The 21330-nt window shown below is 44.5% G+C and overlaps 1 protein-coding gene across 1 annotated transcript in view; it reads left to right on the top strand.

Moving 5' to 3' along the window:
* SEMA5B (semaphorin 5B) overlaps positions 1-21330 on the top strand; it is a 163460-nt gene that overhangs the window by 18809 nt on the left and 123321 nt on the right. Inside the window, exon 3 of the mRNA XM_065413429.1 lies at positions 15302-15347. Within this exon, the coding sequence (XP_065269501.1) occupies positions 15302-15347 (46 nt within the window). The remainder of the gene's footprint in view (positions 1-15301; positions 15348-21330) is intronic.

Genomic DNA, 21330 nt, shown 5'->3' with positions numbered 1-21330 from the left:
CATTGCGGAGGAGGCCGTTGGTGGTAAGGAAGTTACTGAGCCCTGTTAAAGGGCTGTAAACTGGCAAGGAGAGAGGGCCTGGGTTTTGTGAGACTGTTGGCCACTGTGATATGGTCTGATGCCCTTCGTTTGATCTAGGACTGTGCAGCTGACAGTGATGGAGGCCTGTGTGCTTTGTAGGGGAGTGATTAAGAGCTGTTCTGAATATGCCTATTAGTGTTTGGCAAAGAGGCAACTCAATGTTTTAAGGGAAGGTAGACCAGGACATGAATTAGAAATGCTTTTTCTGGATTAGGTCAAAAGAACTGCTTCTGAGTATCAAAGGGGAGAAGATATATATTAAAAAAGCCTCCTTTGGAGGGGTCAGATCACTGGTAAACAGGTGGCATGGCACCCAGGTACCCCCAATGCCAGCAAACACTGATCACAGGGCCTTGGTAGAGTATGAACAAAAAATGATTGTGTACTAGCTAAGCTGAAGGCCTGGAGTCTGGATGGAGGCCCCAGTTACCTAAGTTCCACATATTTCTGTAAGGTTGGGATTGCAAATAAGTTCTGAGATCCTTAGCCTGCAGGTCTGGCACCCTGAGTTGATTGAAACTCTCTGGAGAGCCCTGGAGCCTGGTAGCTTCGTACCTCAGATAGCAGCCTCTGAGCAGACTTTTGGCTGAAAATAGGCTTTTACCTGCGTAGCTGGCAGAAAGTTCCAAATAGTGCTGTCAAACTGTGCCACTTGGGAAACATCACTTCCAGCCCCGGGGCCTCTTCAGTTGTATCCAGAGTGTGGCTGCCATTGAACCATAAAATGAGTAAGTGCTACCATCTGAGGGTGCTAAAGGAGTTAGCGGCTGTGATTGCAGACCCATTGGCCATAATCTTTGAAAACTCATGGCAATCTGGGGAGGTCCCGGATGACTGGAAAAAGGCTAATGTAGTGCCCATCTTTAAAAAAGGGAAGGAGGAGGATCCGGGGAACTACTGGCCAGTCAGCCTCACCTCAGTCCCTGGAAAAATCATGGAGCAGGTCCTCAAGGAATCAATTCTGAAGCACTTAGAGGAGAGGATAGTGATCAGGAACAGTCAGCATGGATTCACCAAGGGCAAGTTGTGCCTGACTAACGTAATTGCCTTCTATGAGGAGATAACTGGCTCTGTGGATGAGAGGAAAGCAGTGGACGTGTTATTCCTTGACTTTAGCAAAGCTTTTGATATGGTCTCCCACAGTATTCTTGCCGGCAAGTTAAAGAAGTATGGGCTGGATGAATGGACTATAAGGTGGCTAGAAAGCTGGCTAGATCATCGGGCTCAACGGGTAGTGATCAATGGCTCCATGTCTAGTTGGCAGCCGGTATCAAGCGGAGTGCCCCAAGGGTCGGTCCTGGGGCTCGTTTTGTTCAATATCTTCATTAATGATCTGGAGGATGGCGTGGACTGCACCCTCAGCAAGTTTGCAGATGACACTAAACTGGGAGAAGTGGTAGATAGGCTGGAGGGTAGGGATAGGATACAGAGGGACCTAGACAAATTAGAGGATTGGGCCAAAAGAAATCTGATGAGGTTCAACAAGGACAAGTGCAGAGTCCTGCACTTAGGAAGGAAGAATCCCATGCACTGCTACAGACTAGGGACCGAATGGCTAGGAAGCAGTTCTTCAGAAAAGGACCTAGGGGTTACGGTGGACGAGAAGCTGGATATGAGTCAACAGTGTGCCCTTGTTGCCAAGAAGGCTAATGGCATTTTGGGCTGTATAAGTAGGGGCATTGCCAGCAGATCGAGGAACATGATCGTTCCCCTTTATTCGACATTGGTGAGGCCTCATCTGGAGTACTGTGTCCAGTTTTGGGCCCCACAATACAAGAAGGATGTGGAAAAATTGGAAAGAGTCCAGCGGAGGGTAACAAAAATGATTAGGAGGCTGGAGCACATGACTTATGAGGAGAGGCTGAGGGAACTGGGATTGTTTAGTCTCCAGAAGAGAAGAATGAGGAGGGATTTGATAGCTGCTTTCAACTACCTGAAAGGGGGTTCCAAAGAGGATGGATCTAGACTGTTCTCAGTGGTATCAGATGACAGAACAAGGAGTAATGGTCTCAAGTTGCAGTGGGGGAGATTTAGTTTGGATATTAGGAAAAACTTTTTCACTGGGAGGGTGGTGAAGCACTGGAATGGGTTACATAGGGGTTGAATCTCCTTTGAGGTTTTTAAGGTCAGGCTTGATGAAGCCCTGGGTGGGATGATTTAGTTGGGGATTGGTCCTGCTTTGAGCAGGGGGTTGGACTAGATGACCTCCTGAGGTCCCTTCCAACCCTAATATTCTATGATTCTATACCAGATTATGTTGCATGGGCAGAAATTCATTGCAAACCAGGAAGCTGGGACTGTGGCAAAGTCCTGGTCTGGGAGTTTATATTCATGTTTGGCATTCCTAGGAAGACACAGAATGTCAGATCATAAGTATGGGAGTCTGTCTAAGCTACTTCCTATTGTCATAGGATCTGGGTACCTCACGATCTCTTATCCTCGCAGTCCCCTTTTGAGGTAGGGGGATGCTATTATCTCATTGTTTAGATGGAGAATTGAGGCACAGAGAGACTAAGTGACTTGTCCAAGCTCACAGAGGAAGTCTGTGGCAGAGCAGGGTCTTGAATCAAAACTTCAGAGTTCTAATCTCGTATTTTAACCACTGGACCATCCTTGTCAAAGATGCTGAGCAGCCACAGATCTCATTGACTTCAACTCGAGTTGTGGGTGCTCAGCCGCTCTGAAAATCAGGTAGTGTGTGCCCACGTAGAAATTAAAACACAACAAACTTGTTATCGCCCACAATCTGATGAGTACGTTGAGAGGTTGAATAACACGTCGACTATCAAGTTAGCAATAGGGACAAGATGTGCAGTCCTTAGTTCACCTCTGAATCTGATCCAATATTTCTCTGAGAGAGTGACTGAGATGAGTTACTGCCATTTGTTATGATGGCTTACATTCATATCACTCAGCCTCCTGCTGGCTTTGCCCCCTACCAAGTCATCTGTGGCTGAGAAATTACTTTGCCAGTTGAAGTATTCATGGGAATGTGATCAAGCAAAGAGCATGAGAGTGTGTCTGATGATATTGCTTGTAGGAGGGTATCTGAAATCTGTTGCAGAAGCTGGAAGGAAACTCAGAAAAGCAAATAACCTCCACTCTTACCATGTTAAGTTTATTGAGGAACAAAAGAAATGGTCTGATTTAAAAGCTGCATCCCAGTGTTAGAAAATAAACAAGTCTGGTAATGTGCGAAAGAAGGACCCTCCTTCAAAATTTACAGAGAAATTCAAAAGGCCATTGACATTTTTTTAAAGAAACTGCCTGATCTTCTCTATGAGAGAGAACATGGCAAAGTGTGAGAAATGTATGAGTAGACATTACTGCCGGTTAAAACCTTAATTAGGGGTGCACAGAGTTTCTTTACGGGGGAACAAACGTGATTTAAAGTGCAGGCTTTAATCAATAGAGCTTTACATGGGTTGATCCTCAGGTAGTTCAGAGGTAGACTTACCTCTCATATTAGAGAGACAGGGTGGGCGAGGTAATATCTTTTATTGTACCAACTTCTGTTGGTGAAAGACGCAAGCTTTTGAGATACATTGGCTTCCCTCTTATATGGTATTTTGCTAGCTGGAATTCGCTCAGGCACTTCAGATAGCAGCTCCTAGGTTACATGTGAAGGTGCTAGAGACCTTCCAGGGGAGAGGTCCCAAGAGTCTGAATTTGCTGACTTCATGTCATGCTCCAAGTGTTAGCAGTCTCTCCGGCTATCTGTTGAGGAGAAGGAGATGGAAGAATTTTTTTTTTAATTTGTGGCTTCTGGGCTCTTTGAACACTGGCCCAGTTTGCTCAGTGTATAATTTTTTTCTGTGTAAAGTTTGTACATTTACCTAGCATTCAGCATGGGCATTTTGATTACCTCAGAATAAATAGAGCATAGAATCAAACAAACAGACTTAGGTTGCTGGTGCTAGTCAGTGCGCACAAGCAGTTGCTGCTGTAATTGAACAAATAAGAGGTGGAGTTCCAGGAGTTGAAGCTGTGACAATGGGCATTTTAGCCCATGTTTTCCTTTTGTTAGCTATGGAAACAAATGTTCCTCAATTATAACTTCAGGGTGGCACCATCTGCATTTCTGCCAAATAGCCTGTTTAATCGAGTACCTAATCTTATAACCTTCCATCACCATGGTATCCACACACGAGGGTCTCAGTTAGCTCAAGACATAGTCTCACAGACAGCACTGTGTGAAAGACCATCTCAGCACAATGTGGGTTCTATGAAAATCATCCTAACCTCACAAATGAGGGCTAGATTGCAAATGTGCCTTACACGTCAGATAAAATGAATGTCAGTGATACCCCATCACAAAATAAATCACCCATGAGAGACACTTGCTTCTAATAGCCCATACAGGATAATTAAGTTTAAAAAATTATGTTCCAGAGACTTGGGTACAAGCAAACACAAGGTCATGATGTTTTTCTGAAAGCTCTAGAGCAGTGGTTTTCAACCTGAGGGTCCACAGATTGTCTAAGGGGTCCGCGAAAGGTGACTGAAAATAAAGTTTCAGATCCTAGAAAAGGCATTCTGTTTTTTTGATCAAAGTATGTGAATACTCCCACCTACAGGTCAAAACCCAGACGCCCACAGTTTAGTGCCCTTTCTCACACTGCGTCAAATGCTGTGCCAAGCCCGTTCAACATTTACTGTTGAATTCTGTTCAGTCAGTTTTCAGACTAAGACTTCTATGATAGGGGTCTGTGGACCACAGGTTAAATTTCCATCTCCATTCAAAATTTGTTAGGGGTCCACGAATGAAAAAAGATTGAAAACCACTGCTCTAGAGAGTGGCCAACTGGATGATCCCTGGGAGGAAGGAGCAGCACAACAGTAGCCGTTGTGCTTATTTAAGGCAGCGTCTGACATTAATTACACTGATATTCCTAGCACAAACTTCAACTGACGGAACGGCTTCCCGTTGAGAAAAACATACCCCAGCAATTGGCTAACCCAGGTTTCTTTCTAATGCACTCCTCTCAAAACCACTGCGTGGCGCTGCAGAGCAGTTTTTAACCTTGTGTTAATGGAGTTATCATCTTTGGCTGTGGTGCAAAGTTTGTGATATAGCAGTTTTATATGGATAGTTCGACCTAAAGTGATTCTTTCTCCATCTGCTTAAAAGTTAAACATAAAGTTTCTGTGCAGTTCAAAGGGCATAAGGAACTCAGCAGCAGCAGAGAAAGTGGGTTGGTCAACAGTGAACCGGCATCACCAGCCCCGCATGCCTTCATTTGCATATAGAGAACATAGAGATCATCTGGAGTTTTAGGGGAAAACAGAAAAAGTTAAATAAGGATATTTGGGCTAAGTGATGATGCTTAAGGAGGTGGGAGGGACTACCAATAAAGATGTGAATAATGTAAACACTAAAGATGGCATAACAGAGTGTAACTAAAAGTAATACGGTGATAGTAAGAAAGACTTGCTGACAGTGAGATGCATTAGGATGTGGAATAGTCTCCCTAGGAAAGTAGTCAAAGCTCTATAGTTTGAATTTATTACAGCTTGCTTGGGCAATGCGTGGGAGAATATTGTAACCTGTCAGAGGGATGGAATAGATAACCTAATAACCAGAGCTGGTCGGGGAAAAGTATCATGGAAGTTTTTGTGATTCTTTCTCTTCCCCCCCACCCCCCCCATTGCCAAATATGAGATTTTGGGGGGGGGGGGGAATTCAGCCAGCTCTGTACTTGTGTGAAAAAGAGGGTGGAAATTCCACTAACAATTTCATTGAAATGTTCCCTATTTTGTTTTTCATTCATTGCTACTGCTAAGGCATATCCACACCGAATTTCTGTGCTGTTCTGATTTCTCAGAATACTATTTTTATCCTTTTATTTTTGTTCAGAACTGGCATGCACACTGTTACCTTCTATTAGACAGAACCAGAACTGCTCAACTGCCTGTTATAAGCCCTATACTGCTTCGGCTGATGGCAATTCTCCCATGGCTGGCCGGGCGCCTGTGTTTTTGGAGTCAGAAGAATCTGAGATTTCACCTTCACTGCCAGTGTGAGGGACCAAATGGCCATGATGAGTGGCACAGTGACAAACATGAAGGCCTAGTGGGCTCCTTTCTTAATTGAGACAGTTGATTAATCGGAATGATATGCTGCCTACAAGACAATCCCAGCTAAGAGAACTCTGCAGTAGCTCTGCCTAGATTCATCACAGAGAATTGTTGCTAAGGGAAAAGCAGTTGCTCATAGAGTAACTGCATCATATTCCTGTGTGCCATTTAGTACAGTTCTCTGCTGAGCAACTATTGATTTTTAAGAAAGAATGATGTTCTAGACAAGTTTTTCTTCAGTAGAAACCAAATTACTGGCCGATGAGATTACAAGCTGCAAGGGAGATGTTGGCAGATCAGCTTTTCTCCAGCATCCATATGCTGGTCCCTGTAAATGAATCAGTAGAGTAGTGTTTGCATCACTTGATGAAGCAGGCATGTAATCAACCCTTTCTGAGTAAGAAGCCTGGAATCATCTGTCCGTGTTCTGGGCTTCTTCAGATGACAACTTCAGAGGTGTACATAGCCCTCTTAGAAGTGCAAACCACATCTGGGCCTCAGTGGGGACATTGTGGGCCAGTCTAGCATGAGATTTGGCCATCAGGACACCTGTGTATTAATTCTGGTTCTGTTGCTGCCTTGCTGTGTGCTCTTGGGCAGGTCATTAACCTTTCTGTGGCTCCTTTTCTCCCATCTGCAAAAGGGGTTGTGAAACACGACTAAGTTATGTTTGCCGTGTGCTATAGAAATACAAAGTATTCTTTAGGCCTATAGCTCCACAATGTAAGGGACTAGGGCAGTTTGGCTTAGCAGTCACAGCTGGGCTCAGGTCCCACCAGGGACAGTAGTTATCAAGCAGGATTTGGAGGAATCGCAAGACCCAGGTCCTGTAAGGAAGTGTCAGGGTCAGAGTCAGGCTGGAGTTGGAGACCAGAGATCAGAGGCAGTACCAGGCTGGAATCAGGAGGCAAGAGTCAGGGTCAGAGTCAGGCTGGAGTTGGAGACCGGAGATCAGGAGATCAGACAAAGTCTGGCATTGCAACAGGCCGAAATCTGTGTGGCTGCCTAGACAACTTCCTGGGGTTAAATAGGACGCTTGGCCAGTCAGAGGGCCATAAGGTACCATCACGCTGAGTCTCTTGGGTGGTACTTCCTACGGCGCCTACTCTCCACAGTGTGTCTCTGCATGGCATCCTGTTGGCAGCGTGGGAATATCAGTTGTCCCAGGCTCTGCAGACCTGGGTTCTAGTCCCCAGATCCTTACAGAGGTAGGCAGAGAAGTCAGGAGTTCCAGCTTCCAGCCTTGCATTCCTAAGCCATGTGGCTTCTAGCAAAATGCCAAAGCGAGGTGTTAAGATTTGTCTCACACCTCAGTCTGTATCTTGTTTTTATCTTGTCTGCTGTACCCAGTTCTGGTAACTACTGTAGTATATTATTGTAGCACCTTGGAGCCCCTTTCATGGTCCAGGACCCCACTATGCCAGGTGTTGTACAAATACAGAAGATTCCTTCCCAGAGTTACACTGATATACCTGAAGTCTCTAGTTTCTCAGATCACATGTCAGAATGCTTATAAGCCAGGGATGGCTTTAAACTTCCCTCATCTAGGAGGATCAGTCTGTATCAGTGAGCTGAGTGGCCCCAAAAGGAGAGAATGACACCTCTCTCTCTCCACCTCCACATTCCTCCCCCCACAAGCCATGCTTTTAATTGTGAATTAACGTTATCTGCCTCTGTGCGTCCCAACTGGCCACCAGCACTGGAAAAATGTGTGGCTTTGCAGTCTTCAGCAGAGGTCATTCTGAAGCACAGCTGAGTTACTCTGGTTTTTAGAGAAAGACGGTAAATACAGATGGAAACAAGATGTGAAAATGAACTACCACATTTAAAAGTAATGGAAGCCTGACTCTCTGTTCTCTGGCACCATTTTAAACTGGTATAACACCACTGACTCTGCTCGAGCTGCTCCTGATTTATAGCAGCGTAAGTGAGCTCTGGATCAGGATTTCTTTTCATTAGAAGGAAGATTTATTTTAATCAGTAGGCATCGTGCTGACAGACTTGGTGACTGAAAAAAGAGAGGGCTTTGCAGAGAGCAGAGTACACATCTGTTTGTAGACTGGTGTGCCTGAAAGTATATTGTAAAATACTTATAAACCCTCTAGAGGAGATCTCGGCTTTTGTTCCAGATCACGTTAAATGGCGTCTCATTAGAAATGCCCAGTTTCTCTTTCAGCTGCATTGCTCAGTGCTTTGGAGCCCTCCATACAATTCTTTCAAGGCAAGGCAGTTTTGGAGGGAGAATGTGGTAACGTGTTATAAAGTTCAGCCAGGGTGCGCTTGGCCAAGTGAGGTGGCTACTCAGTAAGCAGATTTGACTGTGGAATGTTATTGGAAGGAGAATGAAGTGGATATGTTTTTTCCACTCTTTAAGATGCATCAAGACTGTTCCCTTTCTGTAACAGCTCATGCTATGTGGTGGTAGGCACGAGGAGCATGTAGTCATTTTCAGGCCAGCCAATTAATACATACTTTTATCTATAGGATTTGTACTACAGTGAAGCTCTGAGAAACCTGCAAATAAACAGGATTTAGGTCCAGATTGCGGAGAGCATTCTTGTTCAGAAAAGTACTTAAGCACGTGCCTAAATTCCATTGATGTGAATAGGATTTAAGCATGGGTTTATAGTTAAGCATGTGCTTAAGTGCTTTCATGAATTGGGGACTTAGAGAAAAAGCATGATCTTACTACGAATACATACATTGTCTTGCACGATGGGACCCCAGTCTTGGTTGAGGCTGCTGGGTGCTGCCGTAATACAAGAAATAAGAATAGGGGAGTTTTTAGAAACGCATTGGAGGTTGTGAGAAATAAGGGTAGTAGTAATAATAATAATCAGAGGGGTAGCCGTGTTAGTCTGAATCTGTAAAAAGCAACAGAGGGTCCTGTGGCACTTTTAAGACTAACAGAAGTATTGGGAGCATAAGCTTTCGTGGGTAAGAACCTCACTTCTTCAGATGCAAGCTTCAGAACTTCCTTGCATCTGAAGAAGTGAGGTTCTTACCCACGAAAGCTTATGCTCCCAATACTTCTGTTAGTCTTAAAGGTGCCACAGGACCCTCTGTTGCATAATAATAATTAGCATTCATAGTATGTTACAATATATATAGTACTATTCATCCCAAAGGGTGCCAAAGCACTTTACAAATGATAATCACTTGAACAACCCACCAGTGAAATGCAGCCAACTCTGGAATGAAACAAGCAACTGTTTACCAGTATGAAGCAACCTTGCATGGCAGTTTAGGACAGGAAATGAAGGGGACAATTTGGACGGGAAGTGAATACCATCCTATCCCTTTAAATGTATTCATACCATTGTTTGTTATAGGACTACAGGAGAAAGGTGTTCATAGGATAACTTTTGTTGCACCAGACAGTTATTCTTTTGGCTGGTTTGGTCTGCTCCAGGTTTGTTTATTAAAAAAAAAAAAAGTTATTGTGAAAAGGAAATAACTGAAATTTGCCCCAAAAAAAAAGAAAAGAAAAGAAAAAGGGCCAGGTTTGGGGGGTAGAGGGAATGTACTAAAGTGGGGCTCAGCTCTCCACCCTGTTATGCAGAGGGATGCCCGACCTACGTATTAGATAGAAACAATCTATGTACAGTATTGTCTGTTTAAAAACAAATAAAGAAATCAGTGCATAAAACATGCATCAGAATTATAGAAAACGGGGGGAAAAAACCCAGTAAAGAACACACAACCTTCTCCCAAATCACAAATAAAGAGCTGCCCAGGCTGAACTTAAAATATAAATCAATACACATGACTTTAAATCTTAATAAAATATGTAGAGTCTGTGTGGCCAACACAAGGTTGTGCTTAGATTTATGTGGCCCTCCCGTGTAATAAGGTTAGGCACCTCTGCTGTTATGTAAAGGCCTGGTGCACCTGGGTATTCCTTAATTCTACACCTCCAGCTGATTTAAACTCCAGTTCAGCAAGTTACTTAAACAGCCATATGACTTTAAGCACATGTGCCAGTGAAGTCAATGTGGGGGCATTTTGAGTTACCTTTTTAAAGTACCTTTTTAAATAGGGGCCTTAAATTACAGTTCTACTCTTAAAAGTGACCGTGTAGAAACGGTGCCTTCTTACTCAGTAAATCTTCTCCCTGGGCATATTCAGAGTCACATTTGCTGAATATAGTGAGTAAAATAAATTTTTGCTGCTTTTTCCTCCTGTTAGCCCTACAGGGCCAACACAGCTAAGAGCAACTGAGCTGGATTCTATCCCTTCTTGTGCATCACCAACAGAATTGTTAGATTCAATCAGTTACAATTGTGTAAAGCCATTAAAAGACAAAGAATTGAATAGGCATCACTGAGGGCATAATCTGGCTAGCAGAATTTCTATTACTGGTGATGATATGCGAGAAAAAAAGAACTCAGTTTCATCTCAGATGCCATGTTGAGTTTGCCAGGTGAGAAATAAGAAAAAACACATTTGTATCTGTAAATGGGGCCCATTTTTCTCCATGGAAAAATGGCAAACATATAGGACACCATTCTTACAGAGTTGTGTTTGCAGGACAGAGGTATACATTAAATTACTCCTGGGGGAATTCTGCGGCACTGCGCATGTGCATATTACATGTGCCATGCATATTTTTTATTTTTCTTGCAGAAAATAGCTTCTGCTGAAAATTTGCTTCAGTTCCACCTTTGCCCACTGGAGGGCTCTGTGGCGCTAGAACAAAGCAGCGGCTCCCAGCAGAAAATAACTTTGGCAGTTCTGCCTTTTGCCCACCAGAAGGTGGCTGTGGCACTAGAACACAGCAGCTGCTCCTGGCAAGCCCCAGCCAGGATAGGGAAGAGAAAGAGCCTGCCTTCTTCACAGCGCCTGTGACCAGGTCGGGAGACGGACAGTGTGGGGCTGCTGGGGTGGTCACAGAGAGGGGCTCATAAGCGCTAGTGAGGGCGGACAGACTAGGGCAGGGACTGAATGGGAGTGGAGGCGCAGGGCCACATGGGAAGACGGGGTGGGGTGCAGAGCTACAGGGGGGAAGAGGAATGGCTGAGCAGGAACACAGAGACATGTGGACAGAGGGAGATGTGCCTGACTGAATGGGAGAGGCGCGGGGTCAGCCAGGCTCTGCATGGGGACGCTCCTTAACAATCCCTCCCCACCCTCCAAAAAACCTGTTCCATACTTTCCCCACCAATACCCAACAACCCTTCAAGTTTATACCCAGGGTCCTTCCCAGCACTTACTTCCCTCTCCCTAAGTTCATCCGTTATCCCAGACTCCCCCAAGCCTTTGCACTGCTTCTGAGGGGTGTGGGGGTTCTGTATTGTAGTTTAAATGAATTCTTACTCAGAGTTCTGTATTAATATGCCTAGTAAGGAATCTATTTGTCAAAAAACATTTCCTGAATCTTTTTTGTTGTCTGTATTGTTAGGTATTTTGAAATAAATTACCTAACAGGTAATTTGAAATAAATTACAGGTATTTTGTAATTAGGCTGACAGGTATTTTGAAATAAATTACCAAAATAATTGAAACTGGTGTGATGATATTGTGTTATTTTGACAAATAAAATATGCAGAATTTTAAAATATTGTTTGCAGAATTTTTCATTTTTTGGTGCAGAATTTCACCAGGAGTAACATTAGTATGAAGAGTCGAGAAGATAATTGCGTGAACTTTAGTATCCTTGACTGATGAAGGGTTGTGTGCCACCTGACCACAGCTCACCGCTGATGCATATGTGCATGCGCCACATAGTGATCTCTGCAAAGATAGACTCTGTTTTTCTTTAAATGACTCTGTTCTTTCTGCAGCTCTTCTGGGTGCAAGGAAAACCATCTCCTTTGAATATGCCTCTTCCTTTAAAAGTTTTTGGTTGAATCTGTTCCAATGTGGGGGGGAAAAAAATCTAATATTAAAAGTTTATCACTCAGTCAAACCACCCCGTGTTTCACAGGACTAAAACAAGGAGCTGGAATCTGTGTTATAAGACTTCCAAAATCAATGCATTTAAATAGCATGCTTAACAACAGGATACCAGCTCCGAGCCAGTTATGAGAACTCCTTCCTCGGGGTGTTATAAGACTTGAGGCCCTGTGACATGCTTTAACACCTTCAGGAGCAGGATTATTTCATGATACCTTACACACTAGAGCTGCATTATTATTTTTGTTAAATTAGCATGCGCTTTCCTAAGGGATCCAAGAAAAATCAGCTGTTGGATCAAAATTTCCAGTTTGAGCGATTCCATAGCTGTGTGTAACCAAGGGCGAAAGTAAAACACAGGACTTACCGGTACAGAGGCCGGCACCTTGGGCGGAAGGGGCGGGGCCTCGGGCTGAAGGGGCGGGGCTGGGGGGGGTCAGCGTCACCCAGCCAGCCCATATGCTCTGCCTGGCCTGCACCGCCCGGGGCTCCAACGGAGGTTTAAAGGGCCCAGGGCTCCAGCCGCCGCTGCCAGAGCCCCAGGCCCTTTTAAATCACTGGCCCCGGGGCAGCTGCTCCTTTTGCTCCTCCTGTCCGTGGCCAGGGAGGGGTGAGGGGGGAAACGACATTAAAGCGCTGCTGCAGCTGCACTTTAAGCAGGATCCTTAAAGCGCTGACGTGGCAACACTTTAAAGTCAGCTGGGTACTGGCCACTGTACCAGCCCGTACCGTCTTACTTTCACCCCTGTGTGTAACCCTCGTGCCATGGGTCTGTGAAACATTGAATATTTGTTAAAGGGCTTCTCTACACAGCGTGGCAACGTGCACTACAACAATGTGATTTCTAAGCGCACTGACTGGTCTGTGTAGACTCTGCTGGTTTTCACTAAAATTTCCCTAGCATGCTTTAACATCCTGCTGTTTGAAACAGCACTGCAATACAGTGCACTGGGGAACTTCTAGTGTGCATGCAGCCTCCCGGTGCGGACCAGGTAGTGCACAACGTGTTAGTGTGCTTTCGGAATCACACCTTGGTAGTGCACATTGCTGCACAGTGTAGACAAGCCCTAAGTCTGTGGCTGATGAGAAACAGTTTAATAACAGAGTATCTGGGAGGTTATGCAGCTGTAAGAGAAGGGAAGGATGTTTTCAGTATACAAAAGAAATGCTGGATTTGGGGAGATGCTCTTAAGTGAGAACTTGGAAAGATACATTGGACACATTTTGCTAATAATAATAATAATAATTAATAATACCTAGCTCTTTTCATCAGTAGGTGAACAGAGTTGAGATTTCAAAGCTCTGTGCAAAGGAAGTCAGTGTCATTATCCCCATGCTACATATGGGGAAACTGAGGCAGAGGGAGGGAAGTGACTTCCCCAAGGTCTCTCCACAGGCCCGTGGCAGAGCTGGGACTAGAACCCAAGTATCCTGAATCCCAGTCTAGTGCTCCGTTAGGCCACACTGCCTAAATACTTCTCAGGAAATCATTCATTTAGTATCGTCTGTGACATGCTTTGATGAGGGTCATTTAAGAGTCTCATGCTCCTCTATGTCGGTTATTCCTGTGCAGGTGAGTGGAAGGGACCATTGTGATCATCTAATCTGACCTCCTGTATAACACAGGCCATACAACTTCCCCAAAATAAATGACATATATTTTAGAAAAACATCCAATCTTGATTTAAAAATTGTCAGTGATGGAGAATCTGTCACAACCCTTGATAAATTGTTCCAGTGGTTAATTACCATGTCAAAAAGTTGTGCTTCATTTCCAGTCTGAATTTGTCTAGCTTCAGCTTCCAGCCACTGGATCACACTATATCTTTCTCTATTTATTATATTTATGATTGTACTATATTGAATGTATTCATTAGACATGGGTGGAAATGTGAATGCATTAAGTCAAGGTTATTAAGCATAAACACCTGCATAACACAAATGATTGTTTCCTTTTTTTCTGTAATCTGTGAATCTTTCTTTTAGCTCTTCACACATCATGAAAGTGTCGTGGGGATGCCTAGGCCCTTTGCCTCCGATAGCCATCTGGCCATCCCCTTGCCCCCTTTAACACTTGGCAGCAAGAACTATCATGTCAGGACCCGTCTGCCTCTGCCCCAGAATCCTCTTTGCTTGGGAAGATTCTACATCATGGCTTGGGTGTGGGGGCATGGGGAGTTTCCACATGGACCACAGGTTCAGGCCACAGGCCCTTGCACTGATTTCGCTGCAAATTTTGTGTGTGTGGAGAACACCTAGCAGAATGCAGCTGCCCTTTTCCCTGCTCTTCTGAGCCCAGGTCTGCAGATTCCATCTCATCCCCACTCCCAGAAGCAAACAGGAGTGTAGCAGCATAGGCCTTGGGCCAGCTGAAGATTTTGAATCAAGCCCCTAGTTGTTCAAGTTTCTTTGTACATCTCCATTAAAGGCTTTGGAAAGTTTGGCTACAAATTGGCTCTGAGTTTTGTTACAAAGTTCATGACAAGACAGGCAAAGGGAGGTAATTGTCCTGATGTGTTTGCCAGCGCTGAGGCCTCAGCAGGAGTATCATGTCCAGTTTTGGGTGCCACACTTTCAGAAAGATGTGGACAAATTGGAGAGAATCCAGAGGAGAAATAAGGTTTGAAAACCAGACCTATGAGGAAATGTTACAACAAAAACCCTGGATATATTTTGTCTTGAGAAAAGAGTCAGGGGGACCGGATAACACTCTTCAGATATGTTAAGGGCTGTTATAAAGAGATGGGGATCAATTGTTCATGTCCACTGATGGTAGGACAAGAAGTAATCGGCTTACTCTGCAGCAAGGGAGATTGAGGTTAAAGATTAAGAAAATCTTTCTGACTGTAAGGACAGTGAAGCACTGGAATAGCCTTCCAAGAGAGGTTGTGGAATCCCCATCATTAGACGTTTTTAAGAACAGGTTGAACAAACCCCTGTCAGGGATGGTTTAGGTTTAGTTGGTCCTGCCTTAGTGCCAGGGCCTGGACTAGATGACCTTTAGAGGTCCAGTCCAGCCCTACATTTCTGTGAAACAAGAGGCACCATTTTAGTATTTCTTTTTGTTCTTTCGGTGGATCACGTGGACACTTTTCTTGGAAAGCCTTGCTGCCTGTATAAATGCATAACCATACATTTTAGCCGAAAGTATATGATTTTCCCTCACTTTCTTCTCCCCCGCCCTTCCTTTTTTAAAAAGTTCTCCTGAATCTAACAACTTTTTTTTTATTTCTTCTTTCTCATGCAGGAACTACCTCTTCAGACTTAGTCTACACAATGTTTCTCTTATCCAGGTACGTCTGTTCATTTTTTACCCAATCGTTTTGCTTGACTCGTTCATGAACGTGCTACTGGAATCGCTTGGTGTATGCTGTCAATATGCGTTCAGAGTGGCAGAGGGAAGAATTAGACTATTTTGTTCTCACTGAGAAGATAATGCTAAAGGGGAGGGCATTCCAGTGCTTGGCCATTTGGATAGCACTTCCTTGCTCTCCATTCTTGAGTGTTTTTGGTGGTGATGGGATGGGTGGGTGCTGAAAATATGACATCTTAAAGAAACAAAGCAGGTAGCATGACTGATAACTGGTGCAGCTTAAATAAAACCATACAAAGAAATCTTTGGCTTTCCTTGGTGCAGAGGTCAGCAGCTTGCAGGGATGGCTTTAATAGTTCTTGTCCATCACCGCTCTCTGCTTTTGTTGTGCCCGTGGGAGCATGGAATGCTGAGGAGCTGAATGTGTTACTAAAAACAAGATAGGACTTGCAGGCGTTCAGAGGCACAGCTGGTTGTAAATGTGTGTCACCCACCACCCAATGGTAGAGGAGGAGGCTTGTCTGCACTGGACTGAAAAGGCTTACAAACAGCCAATGGGATGAGCAAGATTTCCCCCCCTCCAGCTTGAATCTGGAACTGAAAGGTGCAGCAAAAATTAATAATTAATTAATTAATTAATTTAAAAGTAACAGAGTGTCAGTAACAAATATGCTGGGGTATAGATTGTTTGTTTGTTTTCTGTAGGCACCAAAAGATGTGCCTTGCTCTTGTTAGACAGATCAAAATGTGGGCACCTACCCCCAAAGACTTTAGAGTCCAAGGCCTCATTATGGCATCTCACTCAGTGCAGGTGCCTGAGTGATGCCCTGTTGACTTCCAAGGCGCCCTTGCCCACGTAGAGTCTGGCTAAAATGCTCTGACCAATGGGCAGTATTCATCATGGCTGGGCAAAGCACCTGCCACACCCTGTTTCCTTGCATGCGAGTCTCTTGACATTAAGTGTGGATGGAGGGCAGCATAGCTATTTAGCAGTCACACACTTAATTCCCGTGCATCTTCCTTTTTTATTCTATGAAGTACAAGTGACAGTGGAACGAACTCTAAAAGTTGACCTCATCTAACAGAACTTTCCCTTTCAAGGATGGTAGGTTACGTGTGCCAGAAGAATTCCAATGGGATATAGAAGAGATGGGAGCCTAGTGGTGGTGGTGAAATAGTGTTTCTCTGTAGAGGGCTGATTCCCAGAGGGGCTATCACAGCCTGTTGTTCTGGTTACCCGCTGGGGTCCCCTACATCCCGACCTGGTTGAGAGTCTCCTGCGGGCAGTGCTGCAGTGGGGCTTCAACAATGGCTAGAGCTTTGTGCAGGCTTCCTGCACTGGGGTAGATTTCTTCCACAATGCCCTGCACGCTACACTGCCTAAAATTGAAAGCCCTCCTGTATGCAAGTGGAGGATGTGGTGGGATCTCTGATTAACATAATGAGCTTAGTTTGTTCCTGCTTTCTGGGTGTATCCGGCCATTTCTACAAAACTCTTTGCATGACAATGAGAGCATGGAATTATGCGGACACACGTGTTGGGAATGATGGAAACGATTGTTTCCAGACCTGGTGGTTGCCTAAGTAGCTACTTGGCTTGCATCCGTGAAGCACATAATGCTGCTCAGAGAACACCCCACCCCTCCATATACATCATTTTAAAGAAAAGAATAGACAATCAAGTCGAGAAATTAAGGGGATTCTAAGTTCAGTTCAATAGAAGGGGGAGGGAGGCAGGCAGGCAGGCAAAGTTTAGAAAATAACAAAATGGAGACTGTTTTGTATGGAAGTGTTAGCAGCTCTTTTAAAATATAATCCGGATCCTACAGTTCAACATGTATTGGGAGGGTCTTTTCTCCTACCAGTGGATCTGATTCACTTCTCACTGGAACCCATGTTGCAGGCTGCCAGTGGCACCAAATCTGCCTGAAAGTGGGGATAACGTGGTGCAAGTCCCCAACCCCAGCCCTGCCTTGCTGAGGTTGAACTGGGCAGCACTGCCCACCGAGTAGGAACTGTGTGCTGAGTAGGGGCAGAGCCAGGACGTGCAGAAGAGACCCTGATTCAGCGCATCTTCTAGGCTAGCCTTAGACTCATAGACTCATAGACTTTTAGGTCAGAAGGGACCAATATGGTCATCTAGTCTGACCTCCCGCATGATGCAGGCCACAAAAGCTGACCCACCCACAACAGAATATTCCAGCCTGCGAGCCCTGCCCTATGCTGCGGAGGAAGGCGAAAAACCTCCAGGTCCTCTGCCAATCTACCCTGGAGGAAAATTCCTTCCCGACCCCAAATATGGCGATCAGCAGTACCCCGAGCATACAGGCAAGATTCTACAGCCGGATCCTCATTTTACCCGCGATGGCACGTTAATGCCTAATTGACTAAAATCACGTTATCCCTTCAAACCATTCCCTCCATAAACTTATCAAGCCTAATCTTGAAGTCAGAAAGGTCTTTCGCCTCCACCGTTTCCCTCGGAAGGCTGTTCCAAAATTTCACCCCTCTGACTGTTAGAAACCTTCTTCTAATTTCAAGCCTAAACTTCCCCACGGCCAGTTTATATCCATTCGTTCTCGTGTCCACATTACTACTGAGCTGAAATAATTCCTCTCCCTCCTTGGTATTAATCCCTTTGATATATTTAAAGATAGCAATCATATCCCCCCTCAGCCTTCTTTTGGTTAGGCTAAACAAACCGAGCTCCTCGAGTCTCCTTTCATAGGAAAGGTTTTCCATTCCTCGGATCATCCTAGTGGCCCTTCTCTGTACCCGTTCCAGTTTGAGTTCATCCTTTTTAAACATAGGAGACCAGAACTGCACACAGTACTCCAGATGGGGTCTCACCAGCGCCTTGTATAACGGAAGCAGCACCTCCCTGTCCCTACTAGAAATACCTCGCCTGACGCATCCCAAAATCGCATTAGCTTTTTTCACAGCCACGTCACATTGCCGACTCATAGTCATCCTACGATCAACCAGGACTCCGAGGTCCTTCTCCTCCTCCGTCACTTCCAACCTATGCGTCCCTAACTTATAACTAAAATTTTAATGGAGGGGATCCGATTGACTACTAGTCTGAGCTTAAAGCTGCCTTCCCTGCCACCCCCCATGGCCACAGCTGACTGTGGGTAAAGGGTGAGTGTAAATGTCAGTCACTCTGCACCCACAGACAAGAGTCAAGCCCCTTCAGTGCTTTTGCCACAAAGGAGGCTGATCTTAGTACACCTCTACCCCGATATAACGCCACCCGATAGAACACGAATTCGGATATAACGCGGTAAAGCAGCGCTCTGGGGGGGCGGGGCTGCGCGCACCGGCGGATCAAATCAAGTTTGATATAACGCGGTTTCACCTATGACGTGGTAAGACTTTTTGGCTCCTGAGGACAGCATTATATCGAGGTAGAAGTGTAGTTTTTTTTTTTTTCCAATGAGCCTGGCAACACTGGAGCAATATCCTAGTGACACTGTTACCTGGCCCACTGACCTGGGTGCTTGAAAATCTCTCTCCTTCTGTAATGTTGTAGATTTAGTGGCTAACTCTGATTAATGCATCCTCCCTGCACCGTCTTTTCTCGACTCAGAAAATGAACATTTCCTACTGTTGAACAGGTGACAAAGTCACTCATCATATACATTACATTATTCACTGTTTCCATTCAAAGGAAATTCTTATGCCCTTGAAAATTCTGTAGTTACCATTAGAGCCTTGCGCGGATACAAATTTATATCTGCGGATGTGGATATCAGTGAATATAAAATTGTATCCGTGCAGGGCTCTAGCTACTATTTCACAAGGCTAGAGTAAACCTTCTTGGTGCTGTTTGGTTTGGAAACTTGAAGGCCTTCTGGGACTTTGGTTTCTCTCTTTCCACATAGCTGGATTTTCAGTTTGCTGGCAGCTCTGAAAAATAGCAAAAAACAAAAATTAAAATTGTTTCAACCTGAACTGAACACACAAAATCTGAAGAATTTCAGTGAATAGAAAAAGTTGAATTTTTTGTTTTGTTTTGTGTCCAAACAAACAGCTTGGTGTATTTTCTGGGCACGTTTTACTGTAAAAGCAAAGGAAATGAAATAAAACAGCCGGAGGAGGCAATGGCATTGCTGTAACTGTCTTCCTTCCGACCTGTAGTCCAGTGGTTGAGGCACTCAGCTGAGATGTGAGAGATCTGGGTTCAATTCCCCACTCCGCTGCTTGTGGAACAGGGATTTAAACTTGGGTTTTCCACATTGTGGGGGAAGCACCCTAGCGGTTGGGCTATAGTTTGCTGTGGGTCTCTCTGTCTCTCCTATTGAAGCTGTTCCATTCTGGATACATATCTACATAAATAGTGGAGCAGGGATTTGAACTTGGTTCTCCCATAAGGCATTTTTCAGTGAATAAACTATTTGCTGGAGGAAAAAATTGCCCAGCTCTATCCCATACAGCATTGCAATGAATGCTTGTAAGCTCACAGCACAACAACAAAAATGTGCTATACTGACATGAGATACAATCCATTTTAAACTGGAATAGAACATTACCCCCCAATACATAAAATATGGAGCTAGGATCTTGAAATTACAATTACAAAGACAAACTATAACAAATGTCTTGCCCATATGATGAAAACTTGTTTCACATCCTTGTTTTCGGGGAGCACATTACTGGTATGGTTTGTGCAATGAAAGATGTCTCAACAATGAATGTTTCCTGATAAATAGGATAGGATTTTGGTGGCGGGTCGGGCATGGGTATGGGAAGGTTTTTGTGGGGTGTGTTTCAAGGGGTGAGTGCAGGAGGATGCTGGCGGGGACACTTTGAGGAGGTAAGGGTAAGATATGGCAGGCTTTGGTGGGGAGGAGGACATGTGAGTCTTTGGGAGCTGTTAAGGAGACAGTAAAGACTGTCCTTTTCTTTTCTCTTCCTCTGCGTTCACTCTCCGCTCTTTATCTCCTGTCTCTTCTCCAGAGTAGGTTGCTTTGGTCCCCTCTGTCCTGCCAGGATCCAAGGTTCACTTCTGGTTCAGGGGTGGCTTTAGATTTTCATTTGAAGTTAAACATTCCCTTCCCCTGTTTGCCCTTCCAAGAGCTGCAGCACCGGGCCTGTGCTTGAGAACCAGGAAGCAAAATGGATTAGAAACAAAGGGGAAACTATTCTTGTCCTACCCAAGCTGAGAGAAATGAAAAATATTAACAGTCTGTGCTAATGGCCAACAGTGAGCTGGGGCCAAGATATTGCAGGAATCACTAATGATTTTGGGTGTCTCAATGTTTTAGTGCCTATCTTAATGAAGCTGAACTTCCAGGGGACAAGTTCTCAAGACTTTCTGAAAATCAGTCCCTTTAAGGTACCTCAAGTTGGATACCTAAAAACATTAGTCACTATTGAAAATCTTGTAGCTTTTTAAAATTCTGGCAGAACTCTGGAAATTTGCCTGTAAAACATACAGGTTTTTTTAAATCTGCTAATGTCCCTTTAACATGAAATCCATACATCTTCCTTTTCCACCCTGAAAGCAGCTCTCACGTATGCATTATGTTTCATAAATATTGGGCATTTTTTTAAACCTAGGCAATGATATGCATGTATAGCACACACTGTTCAATTTATGCAAGAGCCAGGAACAGGGTTACCCTCTAATCCCCAGCTTTCACAGAGAGGCCAGTAAGGGGGATGTTTATACTAGACTTCACAATTAATAGATTAGGTGGAAAGTGTCCGTTTAAAAACAAAATCTTCATGGCGCGTTTAAAAAAATACACTGGACTAATTTGGGCCTCTTAAAAGGACTAAACAAGGACATTTGCCAGCATATATAAAATCACTCTGCCTGGCACACATTTCCCACTAGGCCCTGAGTACTGAATACCCCCAGGTCCTACTGACTTCATTGAGAGTACTCACAACTAGAGCTGGGGGAATAACTGATTTTTCGGTTCACTGGCAGTTCGGGGAGGTGGGGAGTGGGAATT

Source organism: Emys orbicularis, chromosome 11, assembly GCF_028017835.1.
Source record: "Emys orbicularis isolate rEmyOrb1 chromosome 11, rEmyOrb1.hap1, whole genome shotgun sequence".
Lineage (NCBI taxonomy): Eukaryota > Metazoa > Chordata > Testudines > Emydidae > Emys > Emys orbicularis.
The sequence above is the reverse complement of the archived record's forward strand: the minus strand, read 5'-3'. Positions and strand labels throughout refer to the sequence as shown.